The following is a 20,345-nucleotide window of genomic DNA, read 5'->3' as shown; positions in this document are numbered from 1 at the left end:
GGATTAAGCTCATATTGAGGTTTCTTCTAAAACCAAAGGAATTTTTTCATTAACGCCACAAATGTGTTCAGTTTACTTTAAAATTAAAAGGCTGTTATTCCCATCAAGAATGATCTGAACTTTTTGCTTCTGGAACAACAAATGAAATAGACTAGAAAATAAAAGTTGTTTTTAAGAACTTGGTTTTTTTTCATTTTAAAAAAGAAACAACTTAGGAAATGGGTTGTCAACACTAAAGTGCTTAACAAACCTCTGACAAAATCATAATTGAGTGTTTTATTCTACTGTACTGACTCTTCATCATTCTCATTAGGCCATAACTTATTATGAATAGTCTCCAAAGTAATTACCTCCAAATGTTGTTGGTTTTGATGTTTAATATCACTTCATTAGCAATGACAAATAAAAGAAAAGGAAATGGGACAAAATTATCAGATGCTACCTGAAGAAAAAAAAGGGTCAGCAGTTTCTGCCCCTTTTTCAGGTGTGCCATCTAAACTATATTGTTTAGTATGTCTAAAAATTAAATCCCTCTTTTGTACTTCAGATGGTTTCAATAAGGGCCTCCGTCTCTGCAGGATACAAACTTCTATGCTCTGGTCTAGTCTGTCATGAAACTCATAAAAATGTGAGATAAAGGTTATCAAACACTCACAGGTGACGAATTGCCAGAACTACATGTGCCTTAATAGACTATTAGTAGAATAGTGTAAACAAACAATAAGTTAATGCTCAGTGTTTATAATGAATGACTTCCTGGTTTACACAGTACATTCCTTTTCTGAATGAAGAATTGTTTCTTTAGCTTCTTCGTAAGGCTGGATCATTTGTGTAAACAGTAATGAATTCATTTTTGGAATGCCTTACTAAAATAAACTAGCAATTTATAATGTGGACAGTTGAGATCTGTTGAAAGTAAAATATGTTGAAAGTAAAATATGTTTTGGCATCATAGCTGGCATAAAATACAGAAGTATCTATGTTTTTATTATGCTGAAAACAGCTCCTTTTCATTTTTTATTCTAATTCCAATGGCAAATACAAGAAATGGAAAAAAAGTAATTCATAACCCTGACTATTCTATGATTCTGTAAGACTTTGAAGTCCAGTTCACAAGTGGCTTGCCCAGAGTCAGAGAGACCTCTGCAGCTGGTTGGTGGAAGTGAGGTAGAAGCTGTTGTACACTTAAATTAAATGCATGCTTGGAACGTGAATAAGGGTTGAATAGGCTTCTGAGCAGAGACCAGTACAAGTGGGTGTGATTAGACTGCTCAAAGAATTGCAACTATTGGCAAATCCTCACTTCATTAAGAATGGCTATAAATTCTGGTAGGAAATAGTTAAGAATTATAAATAACTGAGTTCAAGTTTGTGTTGAAATGTCACTCATTCTGTGTGGGTTTCTTTTCTTTTGTGTACAACTGATTTAGATTCAGGAAAAGAAGCACTGTGGTGGAATCCTTGTCCAGTCTAGTTTCTAAACAGTCAGTAGATCAGTTGAGTGAAGGTAAGTGGTTTATAATACAATTAAAATAACAACGTGAAAAAAGCTCAAAAGCACCCTGCCAATGTGTGTGAATATGCTTAACTCTGTAACCTGAGTAGTGTCCTACAGTAAAAAACAAGCAAAGCGACCACCTTTATGGTGTTGTTCAGTTGGGTTTTTTTAATTTGAATGAAAAGCTTCTCAAAATGGGGGATTCAGCCAAATTTTCTTTTGGCTTTGAGCATGCATGAATTAAGGAATGCCTTTCTCAACACATTATAGGACTGAAGAGAGATTTTCATGACTTTTCCTTAAGACAGTTCCCAAAAGTTTAAGAATCATTGATGCTGTGGAGTATGTCCTTATCATTAGTTGCATCAGAACCTAAATATGTTAACAAGTTTTGTACTTGTCTGTTTTGCCTTAAGGTGTTTTGGGAAATGGTATCAGTACATTGTTCATGGCTCTGAAAATGCTGATCTCCTATTTCTGATTCAGGCAGAATCAAGTATGCTTTTTTTTTTTTTTTCCTAACCTGACACAAAAGAATCCTTTTTAATTCTGGACACATCGAACTCACCACATGTGCACTGTATGTACAGCAGCCTTGTGCATGTGGCTGGTCTTGCAGCATGGGTGCAGAGTAATTTATGTCATGTGTGTTAAGTCAGATATACTTTAGTGCTGCATGCGGGCAGAAAGTCTGTCCAGGGCTTTCAGTCTGTTGAGCATGAGTTGGTGAAAACCTGTTAATAATGTGTTACTGGACTGAGGAAAAGCCTGAGCCACAGTGAGCGTTACCATTTATCTGTAAAAGTTTTTTCTAAGTCATGGAAGGAGAATTGGAAAACCTAGTTACTGTAGGCTGATATTTAAACTTGCGTTCAATGGAAAGTAAGGCAAATCATCCACCAGAATGGCAAGCAGCTTTTGCCCTAGGCTGAGTTATGCTTTGGCAAGATCAAAGGTTTTGTCTTAGAAGTGAAATAGAGGACGTCTATGAGGAAAATTTGAGTGTTACAGCTATTATTCAGCAGTTATCAGAGCAGGAGCTGAATCTTATTTGCATTTTATTTTTTCCATTCACCCCAGAAAGAGAATATTGACATGACTTTGCTGACAGTAAATAACTTTTCTTTCTTACACAGAGGAAATGCATGCTGAAATCTGCTATGCTGAATGTTTACTACAAAAAGCAGGTCTTATCTTTGTGCAGGTAAAATAGATTGTTTGTTTCATATCTCTATGTAGCAGTTTAATGGGAAGATGTTAGTAAATGTAAAATATCGTTCCCGAAATACAGTGTTTAAAAACAAGCCCTTTCCTAGGCAATGAAGGTTACTTCATGGCATTGATTGAAAGTATGGTAAATGCTGTGATGTCGGGTAGAATCCTCTCCTTGTTTATGTGAACAACCAAAGGTGTTATTGATGCCAGGAACCAAAAACTTAAGGTATATTGGAATCATATACAGGTGGTATGTTTAAATGACTTGTGTCCCATCTGACAGTATCCAGCACATGTTTAAAAATGTCTTATTTGAAAGTGACAGTCTTTTTTTTTTTTTTCACATGAAAGGATAGAATGTTTCCCAACTAACAAAACTTCAGCTGATGCACACTCATCTCCAATTCAGTATCATTCTACATGTGCTTTTGACATGGTGTCAGGAACAATATAGTAATGAATGATTATAAAAGCAGCATACATTAACACTGCTGAGATAATAATTCAGTTCACAGAAAGATCTGCTGGTTAATGCTGTCTGGTGCTTCTTGTTTAGCTTGTGGTTCAGGGACTTCATGCTACAGTGTTTTCAAATTTGATTTGCAACTTGATTCCTGAAAACAATTTTTGGTCATACTTTTTTTCATATGTGAGTGTTTTACAAACGTTTAATTAACATATTTTAGATAAACTCTTCAGATACAAATTATGAGGAAAAAGTGGGACACAAAGATATTAAAATCAAGTACTTAGAAGTTAATTTGGCAAAGCATCATAAACCTCTTAATACAAGACTTTGGCCAGGGGTGTCAGGAAATACTACTAATGTAATGCCAGCCTGCCTTATAATTCACTTTCTCCCTTACTAACCAAATGGAGGAAACCCTCTTTTCTTTTTTATATGTGATTTTTTTTTTTTTTTTTTTTTTTTTAGTAACAATAAGGGAATTTTTAAACAGCTGTTGAAGGAAGTGAGCTTAGGACTGTCTAAAATAGAAAAAAAACCCACCCTGGGGATATGGTCTAAAGCAACACCTCACTATCCATCATGTCAGAGATCTGTTGCTGTTGACTGTAATACCCTGCTCTGCTGATTGCTCTCATATGCCTTAGTTCTCATCCTTGATTCATTGGCTGACCTTGATTCATCTGAGGATGATGATGATAATGAAAATGTAACCATTCAAAAGAAATAGCAATAGTGCTTGCAGTAAAACTCTTGTCTTTCAAACAAAACAGTTGAGGTCTTTTGAAATGGTGACCCTTTCAGAAATTCCTTTGGTTGATGGTTTTGAAGGTGTTTTCTTTTTTTTTCATTTTCCACACCATATATTCTGTCCCTGCCTATATAAATGTGCATTTCTGAAATGCTTGAACATGTTCCCCTTCTGTGTGAATTCAAAGTGAAACTTCTGCTCTGTTGAACTGTTAACCATCTTGCTTTTCAGGAGTTTATTTTTCATGACTAAGTACATTGTGACTTTACTTTGATTTTTGTAGTGGTAAGCTAGTAAGCTAGTGAGCTAGTAAGCACATATGTTGGATAATACATTAACAGGAGGTTATTGTAGATCAGCAATGAGAATTCGTCTATTCAGGGATTCATTTGTTTGTCTGCTGCCGGCTTCTGGGCTTGCTTATGTGTGAGAATCAGTATTTCAAAACTTTCTAAAAGGTTCCTACAGCACCATCTGGTAGAGACCTTTCTTGTTTCATTTAAATGCATTGGAAATTCTGTTAAAAGTAATTGACTTTTTGTTTTTCACCCCCTTCTTAAGTTTTAAAATTGGTAACATGCATTAGAGAGGTTTCCCTGACAACTTAGAACAAGCGTTAATATCAGTCTCATGAGTCTACTAACTGAAAAACACTGTTAATATTTCTAATGTTAATATTTCTAATGTTAAGTTATAACTAAATTTAAATTTAGCTGGAAGATATTTGTGTATATGTTATATAAAATGGCTCAATGCACATTCTTGTTCAATTAAATATTTTTCTTCCAGGATGAAAATATGATCAACTTTATCAAAGGTGGCCTCAAAATTAGGACAAGTTACCAAATATACAAGTAAGCCATTAGAAAACACTTACTTTCAATGTTGTTATAATCAGTTGCAGTTGTATTTAATGCCACCAAAATTAAAAAAAAAACCAAAAAACTATTTACAGTAGTCATAATGATTATACTTCATATAATTTTAAAGTCATGTTTCCTCTTCCCTCCTTTTTTGTTTCTGCATCAAAAGGGAATGTCACCAGGTGCTACAGATGACTCAGGGGAACAAAAGCAAAAATGAAACTTATTACCAGTTTGAAGGAGGAGTAAAACTTGGAATTGGAGCATTCAATTTGGTATGACTTTTTGAGACTACAGAAAGGCTATTAGGATAATTCTGTAGGATTCTTTCTTTACAGATACAGTACTGCAAGCCTATTTTAAGAATTACATATTTGCAAAATAAAGATACGGACTCTGAAAGTTTTACGCAATATGAGAACAGCAGTGGCTGTTTGCATTCATGCCTTCTAATTTATCCTGAATTGTGTTTAATTCTCTTGGACTAATTTATGTATGTGTTTTTTAAAGAGGAAAAGCAGCTACATCTACCTGTGTGGAGCAGGAATTTTTAAGATGCTTATACTGTTGGTTACGGGAAATCTGGAGTGGCTGCTTTTATTCTAGCACCTCCATGTATACCATTCTTTTGCTTTGGTGGCATACTATAGATTGATATAGACAATTAAAAATTCAGAAGAATGAGCGGTAGTTTACTGAATTAGTGCAAAAGAACTGGGTTACATACCTAGCACTTTCTTTACTGTTTACTACAGTTGCCTTTTCACATCTGTCCTGGCAATGATGGGAGTTGATTTCTGCTGGTGTGTTAATTTCTGTATCATTCCAGATTAGAGCTTGCCAGTTTTGAGTACGGTCAGAACAACTTAGGTCTGTCAGTACCTGTCGGCCTTTAAATCACAGGCAACTGGTAGATATCTGTGTTCATAAGTGCTCAGACCTTTCCTGTTCTTCCTGAAGCCTCCTCAGGAGGAAGCTTAATAGAAAAATTCTCTGCTGGGCGAAATGTATTAGAGTGAATGGAGCTTTTAAAAACTGACTTTCAAATACTTCTTGTACTGCTTGTTGAAAAGGTGGTTGTGATCTTCTTGAGTTTTCTGTTATGTAACATGAGAAATGCAGTTACAAGGGGAACAAAAATTGCATGTATTAGAGGGCTGAAGGACGATAACAATAGCTAGTATTACTACAAGTTGCTTGCTGATCTGCTAATTCAGTGCTCCCACAGTAGGAACAAGTAGAACTTCTGTCATACCACTGTGTCAATTGATGGGGGAGTAAAGGAAGATGGCAATTGCAGATTGTAAGTACTACCAAAATAGGTAGTATTGGTACTACCAAAATGGGTAGTACTTTCATTCCAAATGACCCACAATTTTCGGAACAAGTCTGATCAGCTGAAGTCAGAAAAATCTGTCATGATCTGAAGCTGGACTCTGTCTTCCTGTTTCCATGCTGGTGCTCATCATAAGTCCAAGTTTCCCTGAAGCTGCAAACTGACTGTATGTTGTTGATCATGCATGTTGATCTATTTTTGAGGTTTTTTTCTGTTTTCCTTTATGACTAATGAAAAATGGCATTTAATGTAGTAACTAGCATTTTTGATGCAAATTTATACTGGTTTTGTTTTTTTTTTTAATGTATTTAAGGGTTTTTTTTTTATCTTATTTTCGTTTGAAATGTATTTCAGATGCTGTCACTCCTACCAGGAAGGATCCTTCGGCTTTTAGAATTTATTGGATTTTCTGGCAATAGGGTATTGGATCTGATACGTATTTTATGTGTGTTTGTTTTTCAAATTAGTCTTTTCTTGGATAAAGACTTGATGGATTTAATGTCATATAATTTACACTAGAAGTATAACAATATTATTTATCAGTATTTTAGTGTTGTTAAAAAGATGAGAATTGGGCTAGGTGGTGCAGACATAAAAGCACATATGGTGGTACCCTGGTCTTGGCAAGAACCATGGGAAATGACCTGTCTGCTTCAGAGCAGGATTTCAAATTGCAATTTCCTTTTCTTTTGCTGATGCTTAAGGAGAGATATATAAGCTTTCTTTTTGAGCCTATGCAGTCAAAAATTAATGTTCCTCATACCAGTAACTGAAGTGAGTGAGAGTCACAGTTCTACATTTTTCCACCCATGATCCCAGCCCATTTCTTTGGGAGAATAAATTTGTAGATATCACGTGTCAGTGTGGAACCTCAGTACATCTTTTTCTCATAGACGATGAAAATGATTTGTAACTATTTATTTACTTGTAATAATTGTTTATAATCATAGCCTTTTTTTTGTAAACCTAGCCTTGTATCTCAAGTATCTTACAGCCCTTTAAAATTCTTTTTGGTACCTATAAGAAATAAAAAATAATTAAAACCAAACCAAAACAATAACAAAAGAAACCCTCAAAACCAAACCAAAAAACAAACCCGACAAAACAGAAACACCAAAAAAACCAGATTAAACAAAGCAACTCACATAATTGTACGTAACTAAGTTGTTAATGAGACAAAGAATCACCGTATGGTCTTAATGCTGTTAATCACAAATATGATTCTGCTTATGTAAAATTAGACTTAAGCAGAGGCCTGTTCATTCCTTTTCTTCCTGTGAAACACCTGGTTCATGCTGAAACTCTTCCATTATACACATTTTTGCCCTGACTGAAAAGGCAGTAAAAGCTAACAGGAAGAAGAACAAACAATTTTTGAATATCAGAACATTTTTTCTATGGTGCTTGAATTCTCCTATAACTCAAGTTGCCGTGCAATAGAACTCTGTTGAGTTATTGTTTGTTTTGAGGCAAAACTGTCAAAATCCAATATGTTTCTGAAGAGCTACTGCTCTTAAGCAGGGAAGCTTTGAGGTCATTTCAGCAATTCCCCCAAGCAGTCAAGCTGTTGTGGAATGGACATAAACTGGAAAGGGTGGGAAGAAGTTCCATGTGTGAAGAGCTGAATAAGTCTTCATGAATCTGGATTTATTTTCTCAGCACACTCAAATTCAATTTTAGCTTCTGAAAACAAGATCTAGAAGTTGGTGTGTCATCAGAGCTCATATTTTGATCAGAACCTCAAAACAGTGGCTGACTTGATGGAAGAGAATTGAGGATAACCAGGGATTTCTGTAAGGAAGACTCTTGCCAACAAGTGGCACTAGAACAGTTGAGAGAGGTTCTCACCAAACATAGATTTAAAGACCTTATTCTAAGGAGTCATAGCCAGAAAATCATGAGGAAGTGATGTAGACCTGTGTGTCTGCATTGTCTGTGTGGTGTTCTCATTTCACCAAAGCACTGAAATGCATGAGTAATTTTATTCAGTGTAAGATTAATCTTCTCCTTGCGGAGTCCTATAAGCTTTGACAGAACTGTTTTGGTAGAAGGTTGTGTTGGACCTGAGATTAACAAAGTGCCAAATGATGCAGTACTTATATCTGAAAGGAAAACTGGATTTTGGGGAGCCAGAAATTATTAATAGTACTCTGTATACTGATAGTTAATTCTGCATGTGTTTGTGATGTTTCTTAGGAGTTGGGCCTCAGCCAGCTACGGGAAGGCGCATCTGGCAGCAGTTTGAGGGCCATTCTGTGTACTTTCACCCTGTTGGTTTATCATACTTACATCTCCTTAATCCTTGGTGAGACCCACTGTGTAGCTGTTCAGTCATGCTACACCTTATGATAGATATTGTGAATTTTTTTTAATTGAATTTTGAAACTGTGGCCTATTAGCTTTGTAAAAGGAGATAGCTGTATTATCTCTGACAAAGCTACATCTGCTGAAACAGTGAGGGTAGATACTGTTATACCAACATCTTGTTCCATTTGCAAGGCTGTCTTAACATGCAACAGCAAATATCACAACACCTTTAAGTTCAGACAAGTCATCATCTATAAATGAATGTCCAATATTATGAAAATTATCTCCAGAAAGAAGTCTGTACTCCCAAACAATTTACCTGAAAGTTCAAACATGTAGAAAATCACTTACTTTTGTCACGTGTGGCTAAAACTCACTATTAATTGTGTATGCATCTTTGTCATATATTTTAATGTTCTTTAGTTTGGAAGTATTTTAGTCCTTGTGCTTCAGGCTCATCAGGAAATTAAGGAGAACTTCATTTCTTTCAGTGTCACCTGTACTTCATTAGTGAGCTCAAAATCAGGAAAGGAGGCAGCTGAGGAATGTTTTCCTATCTTGCTAAAACAGTTATAGGGATTTAAAAATATAACTAGGTTCTATAATGGAACGCTTTAAAGAATATTCATATACTGTATTCTGTTTCTACTTACAGACATTTCCTATTCTTAAAAGCGCTTATACCTTCAAGACAAGAATTCATTTTTATAAAAACAAAATCTGATGAAATAGTTTTGCTTTTGCATAAAAACAATCATCCATTAATCTATGGAAGCCATAATATGATTTGAAAACCTAAATAGTAATGTATGAAACTCATTTTTTTTAAGTATATTGAGGTTGATTTGTTATGTTTTCTAGGTACAGGGGAAGCCAACTTTCAGGAAGCAGATAGTCTCCTTGAACCCTACCTCCAGAAATTTCCAAATGTGTGTATTCTCAATGAATTTGTACTTCCTCAACAAAAATGTACTTCCCTAAGCTTAAAATAATAACTGGGTATTTTTCTCATCTCTTTTCAAGGGTTCTATTATTCTGTTTTATGCTGCCAGAATAGATACGCTGAAAGGAAATTTGGAGAAGGTAAATCAATTTTGTCTCTTAAAAGGTTTTTATCTGTGTGGTGTTCAACTGTGGGGAAAAGTACCTAATTCATCTAAGTAACTTATCTTAGTTGGACTAATAATTGTGCTCTTATCCTTGGTCATGTTCAGTGTCAATATTGATTATAGCTCTCTCTGTAAGTGAGACTGAAAGGGAAGTTTATCTCATTTTACTAGTCAGGTGTTCTCCACTTGGGTGCTAGGTAAGAATTTGCTTTGTAATTAAACACTGCTCTTACATGGAGCTATAACTGAGTCAGTTTTCATCATTCTCACATAACTACGTCGTAGGCGCAGTTGAGGTTCCAAGAGTGCATAACAGCCCAGGAACAGTGGAAACAGATTCATCATCTCTGTTATTGGGAACTGATGTGGTGCTACACCTTCCAGCAGAACTGGCTTCAGGCATATCGGTATGCAGACCTGCTCAGCAAAGAGAGCAGGTGGTCTAAGGTAAATGGGCAGGTGGATGTGTTATGATATACTGATATCCTCTCCACAGCTAAATTTCCTTTTGAGTTCACACAATAAATGTAACTTCTCTTTTTTCTGAAACCCATGAGCAAAAGCACAATGGCACCAAAATGGTAGGTGTAACTGGGTGGTTAAGGAGAAATTTTTATTTCACATTCTGAAGCATCAGAGCCATAACTAACAATGCTTCAGCCCTCCTAAAAACAGAGGAGCTCATCAGAGTTAAGAGAAAGACAAGGGAGAGGAAAACTGTGAACTTGTATCTCAAGTTCTAATACTAATAAAACTTGGCTGAAGAAACTGTGTTTGTTAGTTAATTATGAACAGATGAAAGCACACCTACTCAACAGATACTTTTCATGTGGCATGAAATGACAAGACTGCTGGAGACGGTGTCTCATGGGAAAAGTTGGGGTATCTAACTTTTCCTTGTAAAAATGTTTCTCAAAGGATAAAAATAACACAGTTGCAAATAATTTTTCATACATCATTTTTGTCTGTTCCTTTTTAGATTACTGGTTTATTATGCTTAGTAGAAAAGGGGATATGTCCAATTCTTGACAAAACAAGAAAAAATACATTCAATATGAAGTGCAAATGTCTTGAGTAGAATTATTGATGTTTCTTTTTTTCTCTGCAAAATCCAGTTACTGAACTTACCTCAAATCAGTACTCAGATATTTTCAGTTGTTTTCTCAGGCATGTCTTTACCCATAACAGATCATATATAACAGTAATGGACTTTGGAATAGTTATGTCATTTCACCTCATCTCTTTGTCAGTGATTTGTTTAATAAATTGTCCTGTTCTTTGCAGGAAACGCCTTTAGCATTCTGACTTACATAGAATATTCATAAATATCTTGGGGGGGGGGGAAATTAGCATAAATTAAATGAGAAAGAAAATGGTAGACTGCTGTATAGTTCCACCTGCCTGAGAATTACTGGAAACACTTCACTGCAGCAAGTGGGGTGAGAGATTTGAGTCCTTAATTTGTGTATTGAGTCCAAATATTTGAGTCCAATTTGTGTATTGATTGAACACAGCAAATCAGAAGTGGTAATAGGTTGCTATTTCTTTTCAAAAATAGGCAATATATGTGTTCCAGAAGGCAGCAATTCTGTGTATGCTTCCAGAGGATGATTTGAAAAGGACTGGTGAGGACATTGTATCTTTATTCAGGTAAACATTTCTAAATCAACTAGATGTGCAGTTTTTATCTCTGTATAGTAGTTTTTGACTTGAGTATCTTTGTCTTATGTGACTTACTTTGTTGTTCTAACCATCAACTTTCCATTTTTCTCTTTGATTTGAACATCAATATATTTAAAATTCTGTTTTTACCAGCAAACAACTGCAGTGTAAGTGGTGTGAAGCAATTTAATATGTTACCCATTAGCAAATCTTAGTAAGTGAAATAAGATGAAATAAAAATTATGAAAAGCAACTTCTGTTTTCCATTTTATCTTCTTGTAGACAAGTGGAGGGTCTAAAACAGAGAATTTCAGGAAAATCTATCCCAACTGAGAAGTTTGCAGTAAGAAAAGCTCGACGCTATGCAAGTTCTCAGCCAGTGAAGCTGATACTGCCTGCCTTGGTATTTATTCTTGCTTTCTTTTTGTCCTTTTCAAACAGAAAACAAATAAGTGTAATTTATTATACAGGGAAGGAATAATATTATCAGGTGCTATGTGCTTGCATTTTCTTTATTATTGTTCTTAAGAATTGTTGTAGATGTGCAATGGGATTTTTGTGAAAAGTACTAGGGGCTGGATCATAGTATCAACTGCTAGCAATCCAAAAACCAGAGCCAGATTTTTCACATGAAAGTTCAAACATACAGAGAATGATTGCTGTTGTCACATGAGGCTGAAAGTTACCTTTAAGCTAAAAACCTGCACAGGCTTATAGCATATGTGTCCATCTTTAATAGGATTATAGAATGGTCAGGGTTGGAAAGGACTGTGAGACCATTTAGTTCTAACCCACCTGCAATGGACAGGGATACCTTCCACTATACCAGGTTGCTCAAAGCACCAGCCAGCCTGGCCTTGAACACTTTCAGGCATGGTGCATTTACAACTTCCATGAGCAAACTGTTCCAGTGCCTCATCACTTTTACAGTAAAGAACTTCTTTGCTATATTTAACATAAATCTCTGTTTAAGTTTGAACCCATTACCCCTTGTCCTATCACTACAGTCCCTGATGAAGAGTTCCTTTCCAGCACCCCTGTAGGCCCCCGTCAGATACTGGAAGGCTGCTATGAGGTCTCCATGCAGCCTTCTCTTCTCCAGGCCCAACAGCCCCAATTTTCTCAGCCTGTCTCCATACGGGAGGTGCTTCAGCGCCCAGTCATCCTCATGGCCCTCCTGTTGACTTGTTCCAACAGTTCCATGTCCTTTTTATGTTGAGGACACCAGAACTGTACACAATACTCCAAGTGAGGTCTTACAAGAGCAGAGTAGAGGGGCAGGATCACCTCCTTCGACCTGCCGGTCACACTTCTTTTGATGCAGCTCAGGGTACAGTTGGCTTTCTGGTCTCTGAGCGCACACTGAAGCCAGCTCATGTTGAGCATGGCATAAACCAACACCCCCAAGTCCTTCTCCTCAGGGCTGCTCTCAATCCATTCTCTGCCCAGCCTGTGGTTGTGCTTGGGATTGCCCTGACCCAGATACAGGACCTTGTGCTTGGCCTTGTGGAACTTCATGAGGTTGGCATTGGCCCATCTCTCAGGAGTGTCGAGGTCCTTCTGGATGGCATCCCATACCTCCAGCATGTTGACCACACCACACCTGCCACTTTATTTTGTCAGGATTTCAGTCCTTGTCCTTCAAACTCATTAGAAAGATAAGGAGTACTTGAGCACTTTCTGTTCTTCTGATCAAAATGGAGTGGTGGTGGTATGTGTATTCTGTCATTCTTTTTATGTGTTGCGGTGTGATAATATTTAATGCCTTGAAATAAACATATTGCTTACTATTACACTGAAGCATGTGTGCCAGGATTTGTTGAAATTTCTTTAGAAGAAAAGATTTTGTATAAATTATACTGTAAATGTGTGCTAGATGTACTGGAACCAAGTTTTTATCTGGAAAGTTTTATCTATTTCCAGTGTTGCTCCAAATGGAAAATAACAGCCTATAGGTTATAACATCCATGCATAAACAGATGCATAAGTGTGTGTTTGGGTGTTGTGTATATACAGTGTATATATATATAGATGTGTATGTATATGCATACACATATATATGTATACTGTATATACCTGCACACATCCACAAATGTACACACAAATTTATCTATAATATTGTAGAAGATAATTATTTTCAGCTGCTTCTTTAGTTCATGAGGCAGAGGCCACACGTTGAGCCTAGAATACCCAGATTTGCTGATGTGTAATGTAGGTGATGGCAAACCATCACATGATAAAATCTGTTCAGTTTCATTTTTAAAAATACATGAAAATACATGATAGAATCCATTAGAAAGGTGTTAAAACATTCAAAGCTTAGAAACCCAGGTTAACTTTGCCCATGCACATTCAGTATCATTTTGCTTCCCCTATCCGTAGATACTCTTATGCAGCTTTAATTAAATGATTATTAAGGCAAATGTGGTTGTCTTTACATGTAACTGACAGAATGTCCTGTACTCATTGTGGGTGGTTGGTTGACATCACGGATACTTGTATTTGTGGGCTTCTTAACAGTGAACAGGAGTGTTTTGGCTTTAAAACCTTTGTTTATACCAAGTTTTTGTAGGCAGTGTTTGTATGTACTCAAAATATTTCACAACAGCCTTCCAAGGGATATTCTTTAGTTAAATATTTATTATAATTAAATATTTATGCCATTCCATGACTTTTTCTTTCTTTTTTTTTTTTCCTCAGGAGATGATGTATGTCTGGAATGGCTTTGCAATTGTGGGCAAAAGAGCAGACCTCACTGAAAACTTACTGGTAACAATTGAAAAAGAAGAAGCTGCACTAGAAAATGAAACTGGTAAGTTGTCAGTTAGGTGGAATTAATAAGCTGGTAAGAAATGTTGATGTTTCTCTTTGCTTCTGTGTACTAATGTTCTGTGGTGCAAGTGTTGACTTAGGCAATGTGCTGTTAAGTCTGAGTATGGAAATTTTGGAGCCATATGGAAGTTAGTGGTAGTTCTTCAATGTGTTCTTGGCTTGATTGATGCTGCAGAAGAATACAGAAAACTTGAGGATGTGAGGTCATTAGTTACAGAACTTAACTGATTCTTAATAAGACATTTCAGTCTCTGAAGCATTCTTGGAATATAATCTACTGATTTTTTACATGTCTGAAAAGTATTTTTTTTTAAACCAATTTACACCATGCTTTAACTTTACTACAGAGGACACATACTGAGCAGAATACGATTAAGAAGTAACGAAGTACTATGCATAAATCTGTGATTTGTTGTTTGATTTTGAGGGGTTTTGTACTCTCTGGCAAAATAAAATATGCTTGCTAACTGCAAAATACAACATTTTTAACAAATTTTGATCATGCTTTTAGATCTTGATGTATTTAAAGCATAAATGTTCAGGGTAATGTTTAGAGAAACAGTTCCATGATTTATTCCTAGAGAAACTTGAGTTCCTGTAGTACAACAGGTTTGCTGCAGAAATACCTGGCTTTGTCAGGTGGGTGCCGTCATCTGTTGTGGGAATGTCTCTGTAGACTTCAGAGTTCTAGAATGAACAAATACTATCTTTTTTTGTACATAAAAGTTTTCTAATGATAATTCACTAAAAATTATTTCTATTAAACCCAGATTTTAATCACAGTTATCAACAATTCAGCAGCAGTTAGTTTTGCCACGATTAAAACATTAATAATGAAATGTAAAAATACATCTAATTATTTCTTACATGTAAACTGAGGTGATTCATCCGAAGTTACACAACAACATATAAGAAATGCATAGCAGTAAAATCTGGAAGATATAATAAACTAAATGGAGTAGCTTGCAAGGCCAGGATTGAATAGGATCCGTTTTTTTATGCTATTCTTCACATTTCTGCAGAATCAGTAATGTGCCTCTTAAGTCGCAAGTGTTTTTCCTTTTTTTTTTTGTTGTTGTTGTTGTTGTTGTTGTTGTCATATTAAAGCCAAAATGTTTGCTTCTGTCTTCTGATGTTCTCTGATGCAAGTGATATGCAAGATATCTGCAAATGAAGTGATGTTCTCATACGTTCCTTGTGGATGGTTCTGGCAGAAGCGATTGGGAATCCGGTGCTGAGTCACGCAGAGGCTTATACTAGAAGTGCTAATGAGTTGTATCAGTGAAGTAAATTTCCTGTCAAATCCTTAAGCAGAGATGCACAAGGTAGCAAAATAAAGAGAACAGGAATAAAATCAATATGTTTTTTTCTCATGGAAATATGCATGTTGCAAATAGGGTGTTATCTGGAAACATATTTGAGGGTTTTTTTGTGCTTTCTATGTCTTTTTTAGTAATAACTGCAGTCGAATGTGGATTTGTTCTGGGCTTTGCACCTGTGAACCTGATTTGCTTTTAAAGCTATGGACTCAGACAAGATAAAGAGTCCGATTACCAGAATTGCTGCTGAATTGGGACCAAAATAAAGTGATTAAAGCTATTAGCGGGATGTGGCAATGATACAGTATTATTTTAAGAGACATCCACTATCAGTACTAGGTAGCACTAAAGGACTGCTAAGGTGCACTGAAAAAGTGTGTTAATTACACACAAAGGTCATTCAGGGATTGAGACTTCATTTGCTTCAAGTGAATGGGCACAGCAAGCAATCTATCATGAATTCATAGTAGTTTTAATGTTGTATAGAGCTGAAAACAGAAATGGTAGCAGGAACAGATGAAAGACATAGAATTCTTTTTTTCCTCAGGATTTCTGGAAATCTTATTTTTCCACAGTTGTGTCATCTCCAAGATGCTAAAAAGGAATTTGTTACTTCAAGAGAAAGTAATTTATTGTGTGTTTTGAAATCCTGATAACAATATTTCCTCTGGTATAGAGGACTGCAGGAACATGGTTCTCCCACATTTGTTGGAAGGTTGTCTGTATTTAATAGGCCTGTGCATTTACTGTCATTTATTGTCAGTGTTTCTGCATAATAGCTTTTCTTCCTGTGGGAAATACCAGAGAGATAGTAGCTAAAATTGTTGGGAGACTGGCAAGCTTTTACTGACATCAGTGCCTGCCCCAGTAATTTCAGTGAATGAGTCCTTTAGGAGACAGTTACATGGATCCAATACCTTAGCCTAGCAAAACAGGCTAGAGGGAATGCAAAATACTCACCTGCTGTGCTTCTACCTGTCACGAAAAGTCTGTCAGTTACTATCATAGAGACTTTCTGGTTTTAAACAGAGACAGAAGTAAGCCTGAATGTAATGGCAAAGCACTTTTCTGAATCTTAAGATGCTTTAGGCTTTCATGTTTTTAGAACTGTTTGTATAGGATTTTTTTGGCAGACTATTAAGAGAAAAATTAACATGACCTTAGGGAGCTGGCAATTAGTTGTAAACAACATGATCTAAAGGGAGAGTGTTTTGCTTCCTGAATTGTTAATGTATGTGCTGCCATCTGTCTATCCATATGTGTTTTCTTTCCTTCCTTTTCCTTCCCTGCACCCAGCAAATGCTATAAAGGAAGCAAAAAAGGACGACACTCATTAAGGTTGTATTTCTCAATTGCTTCACAAAAGCTCTTTCATGTGATATTTTTAGCCCTATTGAACATTAAACTTTCTTGAATTTCCAAATGTTAGACACTAATAGTGAAGCTTCTTAATCATCAGAGATTATGGGAATACTAATAAACACAGTTTCTTGAATTTGAACTGCAAAATCATGCTTCCAAAAAGTTCTGCAGGACTAATGTGTACTTGTGAGCTTTCAGCCTCACTGTAGGTTTTGCTTCCTGTTTTAGGTGATTACAAGTACAGAAATCTTTAACTGATACCAGTTTTTTGTGTGCTTTGTCCCGACTTCCAGATAGAGAAGGCTGGAGAATATCTGGATGCTTCATTTTCTTCTTGTTTCTTCTTAGCCTGTGTCTTTAAAGAGAGAGATACAGATGTTATGCACACATCTTCTTTTAGTAGACAGTGTGTAAAATTATGCCTGAAGGTTATGTATGTTTTGAGGTATAAAATCTGAGAAGCAACGTCCTGATTCTGAATATGCAGTCTGTACTGAAAATCTGATTTTCCTTTTCATGATGTCTTCGAATTGTTTGATGTATCTTGCTTTTACTTTTAGATCACAGTGAATACTATGTGGATGATGTGTGCATGGTGCAGTTACTAAAGGGCCTCTGCCTGAAATACTTGGGAAGACTCATGCAAGCTGAACTGTGTTTCAGTAAAGTAATTCAAAGGTAAAAATAACATAAACAGACTTTTAACCTTCATATTTTTTAGCTTTGGGTGAAATTTCTGATGCTTCTGTAGAAGCCATCATATTGGAATTTTTGGAAAATGAAACTTCAACATCCTGTTAAGGAGCTGGAGTTAAACTGCCTCTAAAAGTAGCTGGAGAACCACAAAACTTTGCTAGTATTTTTTCTACAGATATATTAGTCTATTTAACTTTCTGTAGCTTTCTCTCTCTCGGAGGTTAGACTAGCTGATCTCCAGAGATGCCTTTCAGGCATAGTGATTCTGAGAATTTCTTGTATTGAGGAAAAGTTGAATTGTCTTACTTCTCTGCTGATCTGTTCAGGCAAGCTAGGGTAAGGGGATCTCAGTTCTGTGCGTGGGAAAGAAGTATTTGTATTATATTGCCTAGCTTAATGAACACTGTTTTTATTCAAGTTATCTTTTTGGATGGTTGGGTTTTTTGAACTGTAAGTCACACAGTAGGGTCCCAGTCTTAGAACTGTGTTCAAGGTAGCTTGCATAACATACCACAGTACAGATAGGAAGTAGGAAAGAATGAGTTTTTGCTCATGTTGACAGAATTTTATGTCTACTTTTTACAGGTACAATTAATGTGCACAAAGTTAACCAGTAAAAAAGGTTCCAGAGTATTTTCTCTGGCCATGTACTTTCACAGGCAGTGATTGCATTTAGAAGTTAACTGGTCACTTAAGGAAAATCTGTGATTAGCCACTTCTGTATTTTTTCTGATTTTGTAGTGAGAAGCAAATAAAATATGATAGCTACTTGGTGCCGTTCACCCTGTATGAGTTGGGTCTTCTGTACAAACAACAGGATGAGAGAGAGAAAGCAATAAGATACATAGAAACTGCAAAGTAAGTGGTTGTGTTTTGGTTTTTTTGTTTGCTTGTACCTTAAGAGTAACTGTGTAACTTCATTAATGAAGGCATGTGTTTTCTCTTCCTACCAGCCTCTTTGCAAAATGCAATTAATTATAAATCTGTCTTCTTGACTGGAAAAAGTCATCTTTCAGACACAGTGGTGTAGACAATATCAATCAAAACACAGTTAGAAGGGAAGATGTCTCCTTTTCATTTAGGCTTCAGAGATACTGAGGCTCTGCTGCCTGCATGTGATGGAGCTGGAAGGTCCAGAGAAAGGATCTATACTACCTCTGTCCCAGAGAGCAGCTGTGGGGCTTACATCTGCTGCACTAAAGGTGTTACTGGGAGTAGGTTAAAAGCCAGTACACTTCTGATCACCTCCCTTTCTCCTTTTGCATCCTGTCACAGAACAGAAATAGAGAGTTAAATACTGAGTTTCATCTCTAGATTGAAGTATGGGGTAGAATTTGCCCCTTGTGTATACAGAGAAGTATCCCAATCATGCAGGAGTGTTCTGACTGTGCTTTAGAAACAATCTCCTAAAACCTTTTTTTAGAAACATGATAGGTTTTTTGCCTTTCTGTTTGTTTGTTTGGATTGTATAATGTGATTTCCCTGTGTTTTATTACACTGGCTGAGTTGTGTTTTGACACTGAATATAAACTTTCAGCTAACAGTCTTTCTTTTCCGTAGTCTTCTAGCTTTCTTTTCACAGCAAACTTGAGTAATTGGGAGGGCTGTTGAAGGATTCAAAATAAGTGAAAGAGGTGGATTCAGTTTATCAGGGCATTTAATTGTTAGTACTGGCATCAGTTGCTGCTCAGTTTATGGATGTAGCTTTAAATGTTTGTACTGACCTCTGTTTCCTGTTGAAGGAGTCAAGGCTGTCAACTTTGTTACTTCACTACATATATAAAGTAGAAACAGTGCAGACCAAAAATGTTTTTCTTACACTAACATTATGTTTTTCAGAAATAACTACAAAGAATACTCTATGGAGTCCAGATTGCACTTCAGAATTCATGCAGCACTTGACAGCATGAATGTGTCATCTGCTTCAACACCTTGAATGAGGAGGGATGCTTTTCATGCAGACAATAGCCTACACAATCTTTTTTCAGTCTTTTTTTTTTTAATCATTGAAAGGAAGCAACCTGATGATTGTTTTCTGTCATCTCTGATTTGATGTATGTCATTCCCTTAGACTGGTTTTTTTTTTCTGTATAGTGCATATACTATATCTACTTGCTACTTTAAAAAAGACCTTATATTTTGTTTGATAAAAATAATTAAATTTTTGACTTGAATGGGGAATATTTAAAAAAATGATGGTGCAATAAAGTTTAATGCAAATGTTTTATTTTTTTATATGAAAAAAGATGCTGGTTATGCAGTGGAACTGGTGATAACTTCTGCATTTTTTTTAAAGGTTTGATTTTCTGCAGTATACTTGAGACCTTTTTGCCTCTGGAACAAAAATGCAATGTCTGCAGATAACCTTACCCACATTTGGCATACCAGGTTCTGAAATATGTGTTCCAGAGTAAAAAAATTTATCGTCTTTGACTTTATTTCATTCTGGGAACAGAATTAAGCTGTCTTGAGTGTGGCATTTTTACACTGTCAGATAAAGTTAAGCAGGGCTAAAGGTATAATGTGTTTGCAGGTCACTCAAAATAAGTTGTTATGTGGTATTTTTCAGTCATAGAAAAGCAGGGCTGCTGCTCTTGCAGAATCAACAGTTTTATGTCATTCCTGACATTTTTGTTAAACCTGTTCAAAAAAACCCAGCAAAACCCCAAAACACCAACACCACCACCCCCCTAAAAAAAAAAACAAAATAGAAAATCAAACCAAAAAAATACAACAAAATCAAACAACAACAACGGAAAAAACCCAGCTCCAAAACAAACAACCCCCCCAAACAAACAAAAAACCACCCAGCCACCAAAAAAAAACGCAACCCAAAGCTTGCACTGAGAGACACTTTGTAACTTACACAGGATGTCTTTTGAATGGAAGAAGGCTGGGAAATTTTTCCTGATGCCTACCCCAAGTAATT

General features: G+C 36.1%; 1 protein-coding gene across 1 annotated transcript in view; it reads left to right on the top strand.

Moving 5' to 3' along the window:
• TTC39B (tetratricopeptide repeat domain 39B) overlaps positions 1–19,643 on the top strand; it is a gene marked incomplete at its 5' end in the record, with an annotated part of 68,723 nt that extends 49,080 nt beyond the window's left edge. The window contains 15 exons of the mRNA XM_080637709.1: positions 1,431–1,507; positions 2,635–2,702; positions 4,720–4,784; positions 4,963–5,068; positions 6,484–6,549; positions 8,326–8,434; positions 9,298–9,365; positions 9,460–9,519; positions 9,831–9,992; positions 11,104–11,195; positions 11,490–11,610; positions 13,908–14,019; positions 17,281–17,398; positions 18,158–18,274; positions 19,256–19,643. Of these exons, the coding sequence (XP_080493835.1) occupies positions 1,431–1,507; positions 2,635–2,702; positions 4,720–4,784; positions 4,963–5,068; positions 6,484–6,549; positions 8,326–8,434; positions 9,298–9,365; positions 9,460–9,519; positions 9,831–9,992; positions 11,104–11,195; positions 11,490–11,610; positions 13,908–14,019; positions 17,281–17,398; positions 18,158–18,274; positions 19,256–19,352 (1,438 nt within the window). The 3' untranslated portion in view covers positions 19,353–19,643. The remainder of the gene's footprint in view (positions 1–1,430; positions 1,508–2,634; positions 2,703–4,719; positions 4,785–4,962; positions 5,069–6,483; positions 6,550–8,325; positions 8,435–9,297; positions 9,366–9,459; positions 9,520–9,830; positions 9,993–11,103; positions 11,196–11,489; positions 11,611–13,907; positions 14,020–17,280; positions 17,399–18,157; positions 18,275–19,255) is intronic.
• Between the last annotated feature and the right edge of the window lie 702 nt (positions 19,644–20,345).

Source organism: Psittacula echo (assembly GCF_963264785.1).
Source record: "Psittacula echo genome assembly, chromosome: Z".
Taxonomy (NCBI): domain Eukaryota; kingdom Metazoa; phylum Chordata; class Aves; order Psittaciformes; family Psittacidae; genus Psittacula; species Psittacula echo.
The sequence above is the reverse complement of the archived record's forward strand: the minus strand, read 5'-3'. Positions and strand labels throughout refer to the sequence as shown.